Below are 6,000 nucleotides of genomic sequence, written 5' to 3'. Positions count from 1 at the left end.
TGTTTAATAGATAGCGATACACCCGTTACGTTATTGACATAAAACGGGACTAGATAGTGATACACCCGTAATAGATAAAACATGAACGGGACTAGATAGTGATACACCCGTAATGGACATAACACGGGACTAGATAGTGATACACCCGTAATGGACATAACACGGGACTAGATAGTGATACACCCGTAATGGACATAACACGAACGGGACTAGATAGTGATACACCCGTAATGGACATAACACGGGACTAGATAGTGATACACCCGTAATGGACATAACACGAACGGGACTAGATAGTGATACACCCGTAATGGACATAACACGAACGGGACTAGATAGTGATACACCCGTAATGGACATAACACGGGACTAGATAGTGATACACCCGTAATGGACATAACACGAACGGGACTAGATAGTGATACACCCGTAATGGACATAACACGGGACTAGATAGTGATACACCCGTAATGGACATAACACGGGACTAGATAGTGATACACCCGTAATGGACATAACACGGGACTAGATAGTGATACACCCGTAATGGACATAACACGGGACTAGATAGTGATACACCCGTAATGGACATAACACGGGACTAGATAGTGATACACCCGTAATGGACATAACACGGGACTAGATAGTGATACACCCGTAATGGACATAACACGAACGGGACTAGATAGTGATACACCCGTAATGGATATAACACGGGACTAGATAGTGATACACCCGTAATGGACATAACACGAGACTAGATAGTGATACACCCGTAATGGACATAACACGGGACTAGATAGTGATACACCCGTAATGATCATAACACGGGACTAGATAATGATACACCCGTAATGGACATAACACGGGACTAGATAGTGATACAGCCGTAATGGACATAACACGAGACTAGATAGTGATACACCCGTAATGGACATAACACGGGACTAGATAGTGATACACCCGTAATGGACATAACACGGGACTAGATAGTGATACACCCGTAATGGACATAACACGGGACTAGATAGTGATACACACGTAATGGACATAACACGGGACTAGATAGTGATACACCCGTAATGGACATAACACGGGACTAGATAGTGATACACCCGTAATGATCATAACACGGGACTAGATAGTGATACACCCGTAATGATCATAACACGGGACTAGATAGTGATACACCCGTAATGGACATAACACGGGACTAGATAGTGATACACCCGTAATGATCATAACACGAACGGGACTAGATAGTGATACACCCGTAATGGACATAACACGGGACTAGATAGTGATACACCCGTAATGGACATAACACGGGACTAGATAGTGATACACCCGTAATGGACATAACACGGGACTAGATAGTGATACACCCGTAATGGACATAACACGGGACTAGATAGTGATACACCCGTAATGGACATAACACGGGGCTAGATAGTGATACACCCGTAATGGACATAACACGGGACTAGATAGTGATACACCCGTAATGGACATAACACGGGACTAGATAGTGATACACCCGTAATGGACATAACACGAACGGGACTACAATGTAGATAGTGATACACCCGTAATGGACATACACGAACGGGACTAGATAGTGATACACCCGTAATGGACATAACACGAACGGGACTAGATAGTGATACACACGTAATGGACATAACACGGGACTAGATAGTGATACACCCGTAATGGACATAACACGGGACTAGATAGTGAAACACCCGTAATGGACATAACACGGGACTAGATAGTGATACACCCGTAATGGACATAACACGGGACTAGATAGTGATACACTCGTAATGGACATAACACGGGACTAGATAGTGATACACCCGTAATGGTCATAACACGGGACTAGATAGTGATACACCCGTAATGGACATAACACGAACGGGACTAGATAGTGATACACCCGTAATGGACATAACACGGGACTAGATAATGATACACCCGTAATGGACATAACACGGGACTAGATAATGATACACCCGTAATGGACATAACACGAACGGGACTAGATAGTGATACACCCGTAATGGTCATAACACGGGACTAGATAGTGATACACCCGTAATGGACATAACACGGGACTAGATAGTGATACACCCGTAATGGACATAACACGGGACTAGATAGTGATACACCCGTAATGGACATAACACGGGACTAGATAGTGATACACCCGTAATGGACATAACACGGGACTAGATAGTGATACACCCGTAATGGACATAACACGGGACTAGATAGTGATACACCCGTAATGGACATAACACGGGACTAGATAGTGATACACCCGTAAGCCTAGGATTTTCTAAATGTATTTAGTATTCGTCTGTAAATGTGATATTGGTCCTATTTAAATAATTTGATGATATTTAATGCCGTTTGCATAATTCTGAGAAGTCTAATATCATCGTTAGGAGACTAATGTATGCGGGATATTCTTATTTGATAGGAACTACATTAAGATATTACTAAAACTTAATCTATAAGAACGTATATCTTATTTGTAGGGTAGATGTTTATTAAATAAACATGTTTTGTTATTTGACGTGAACTTGTATGCTTCTGCTGTTTATTATTACCGGTAAATATTCGGTAGCCGAGTAAATCCAGGATTATATCTGTCCCCATTAGCGGGCGTTGACGGGGGTGATTTAATCATGTATATATATATATAACATGTCCCGACTCGATACCTTTAATACCGGCACTTCACTTACTGAACGTTACACGCACAATACGAACACATAGACAAATTCGTAAACATACCCAGATTAATATATTTGGTCCTGTGCATGTTTGGGACGTATAAACAACAGTCGGTTATTGTTACGCCTCCAGACGAGTGTTATACGGGTATAACGGAGGATTGATCTGCACAACTCCTCACCTGTGAATATTTTACCTGTGGAGATCACACCTGTGTATTAGGTTACTGATATCCCAACAGTGTATTCGCCGTGTATATGAGGTAAAGGATGTGATTCCCAATCCACACAGACGGCGCTTAGTGAGAAGAAAATTAGGATTCGTTGACAGTCTTTTCCGTGTCAGACCTTGTGCCGGACCCTGCAGACATGACTTTGTTTAGCCCGATATGTGAAAGTCAGTGATTTTAAGGTTACGTCGTTTTATCAACAGTGACTTAATACTGTTTACCTGTCGTTACCTAACTCACCTGTGCTGACAGGAGTCAGATGTACAATCAGTATGTCAAATATGCCGGACGACCAAACTTTCATTGTGGTGCGATACGGTGGTAGGTATTGTTTTATTTTGATATTAACATTTATAAAATACATGTTTTATTTAGGTAAAAAATGTTCCGTTTGTCTTACACCAGATTCTACTTATTATCTGTGCGATTCATAACATCCTTATCTTGTACAATGTATTTGTTTGATAGACTAGTTTTTTATGTTAAATGTTCGTAGTATGATATTTTGTTTTTAAAATCATTAGGAAAATACAAAGCAAGATCTTTAAAATAATAATACCAACTTTCAATGCCAAGCAATAATATTATATTGTTGGACTCAATGGGCCTGTCAACTTGATTTGACGCTAGGAAAAAGGCAGAAATCGGCTGATGGGTGTATCATTAGCTTTAGTCGACTGATGGATGTATCATTAGCTTAAGTCGACTGATGGGTGTATCATTAGCTTAAGTCGGCTAAATGGTGTATCTCTGACTAGAATTCATCCCCAAAACTTCACCATCAGTCGACTGATGGGTGTATAATTAGCATCAGTCGACTGATGGGTGTATAATTAGCTTAAGTCGGCTGATGGGTGTATCATTAGCTTAAGTCGGCTGATGGGTGTATCATTAGCTTAAGTCGACTGATGGATGTATCATTAGCTTAAGTCGACTGATGGATGTATCATTAGCTTAAGCCGGCTGATGGGTGTATAATTAGCTTAAGTCGGCTGATGGGTGTATAATTAGCTTAAGTCGGCTGATGGGTGTATCATTAGCTTAAGTCGGCTGATGGGTGTATCATTAGCTTAAGTCGGCTGATGGGTGTATAATTAGCTTAAGTCGGCTGATTGGTGTATAATTAGCGCTTAAGTCGGTTGATGGATGTATCATTAGCTTAAGTCGGCTGATGGGTGTATCATTAGCTTAAGTCGGCTGATGGGTGTATCATTAGCTTAAGTCGGTTGATGGATGTATCATTAGCTTAAGTCGGCTGATGGGTGTATCATTAGCTTAAGTCGGCTGATGGGTGTATCATTAGCTTAAGTCGGTTGATGGATGTATCATTAGCTTAAGTCGGCTGATGGGTGTATCATAAGCTTAAGTCGGCTGATGGGTGTATCATTAGCTTAAGTCGGCTAAATGGTGTATCTCTGACTAGAATTCATCCCCAAAACTTCAGCATCAGTCGACTGATGGGTGTAAAATTAGCACAAGTCGACTGATGGGTGTATCATTAGCACAAGTCGGTTGCTGGGTGTATAATTAGCTTAAGTCGGCTGATGGGTGTATAATTAGCACAAGTCGACTGATGGGTGTATAATTAGCTTAAGTCGGCTGATGGATGTATCATTAGCTTAAGTCGGCTGATGGGTGTATAATTAGCATCAGTCGACTGATGGGTGTATCATTAGCTTAAGTCGGCTAAATGGTGTATCTCTGACTAGAATTCATCCCCAAAACTTCACCATCAGTCGACTGATGGGTGTATAATTAGCACAAGTCGGCTGATGGGTGTATAATTAGCACAAGTCGGCTGATGGGTGTATAATTAGCACAAGTCGGCTGATGGGTGTATAATTAGCACAAGTCGACTGATGGGTGTATAATTAGCTTAAGTCGACTGATGGGTGTATCTCTGACACTACATTATCTCCAAACGTCCGATATCGGTACTGTTACATGTAACATAACTATATTGTATCGCAAAGAAGTGTAGGTTGGTTACCTGTAATCAGGGGATGAGATATCATGTATTCTTTGTAATTACCTAGGTCAGGTGGTGCACTATGAAAACATTTTGGTCTAGACTTATCAATACCATATTGATGGAAGTCATATCAGAAATCCTATTGTTAACTTCTGTCTTAAAGTAATACTAGACCCCCAGTGTTAACTTCTGTCTGTAGGTAATCATAGAACCCCCAGTGTTAACTTCTGTCTTTAGGTAATCATAGAACCCCCAGTGTTAACTTCTGTCTTTAGGTAATCATAGAACCCCCAGTGTTAACTTCTGTCTTTAGGTAATCATAGAACCCCCAGTGTTAACGTCTGTCTTTAGGTAATCATAGAACCCCCAGTGTTAACTTCTGTCTTTAGGTAATCATAGAACCCCCAGTGTTAACTTCTGTATTTAGGTAATCATAGAACCCCCAGTGTTAACTTCTGTCTGTAGGTAATCATATAACCCCCAGTGTTAACTTCTGTCTGTAGGTAATCATAGAACCCCCAGTGTTAACTTCTGTCTGTAGGTAATCATATAACCCCCAGTGTTAACGTCTGTCTGTAGGTAATCATAGAACCCCCAGTGTTAACTTCTGTCTGTAGGTAATCATAGAACCCCCAGTCTTAACTTCTGTCTTTAGGTAATCATAGAACCCCCAGTGTTAACTTCTGTCTTTAGGTAATCATAGAACCCCCAGTGTTAACTTCTGTCTTTTGGTAATCATAGAACCCCCAGTGTAAACTTCTGTCTGTAGGTAATCATAGAACCCCCAGTGTTAACTTCTGTCTGTAGGTAATCATAGAACCCCGAGTGTTAACTTCTGTCTTTAGGTAATCATAGAACCCCGAGTGTTAACTTCTGTCTTTAGGTAATCATAGAACCCCCAGTGTTAACTTCTGTCTGTAGGTAATCATAGAACCCCCAGTGTTAACTTCTGTGTTTAGGTAATCATAGAACCCCCAGTGTTAACTTCTGTCTGTAGGTAATCATAGAACCCCCAGTGTTAACTTCTGTCTGTAGGTAATCATAGAACCCCCAGTGT

At 41.0% G+C, this 6,000-nt stretch overlaps 1 protein-coding gene across 1 annotated transcript in view; it reads left to right on the top strand.

Moving 5' to 3' along the window:
- The first annotated feature begins 2,744 nt into the window (after positions 1-2,744).
- LOC117333583 (uncharacterized protein CXorf65 homolog) overlaps positions 2,745-6,000 on the top strand; it is a 29,841-nt gene continuing 26,585 nt past the window's right edge. Inside the window, exon 1 of the mRNA XM_033892937.1 lies at positions 2,745-3,292. Within this exon, the coding sequence (XP_033748828.1) occupies positions 3,244-3,292 (49 nt within the window). The 5' untranslated portion in view covers positions 2,745-3,243. The remainder of the gene's footprint in view (positions 3,293-6,000) is intronic.

This window comes from Pecten maximus, chromosome 8, assembly GCF_902652985.1.
Source record: "Pecten maximus chromosome 8, xPecMax1.1, whole genome shotgun sequence".
Taxonomy (NCBI): domain Eukaryota; kingdom Metazoa; phylum Mollusca; class Bivalvia; order Pectinida; family Pectinidae; genus Pecten; species Pecten maximus.
This window is presented reverse-complemented; position numbering and strand designations above follow the sequence as displayed.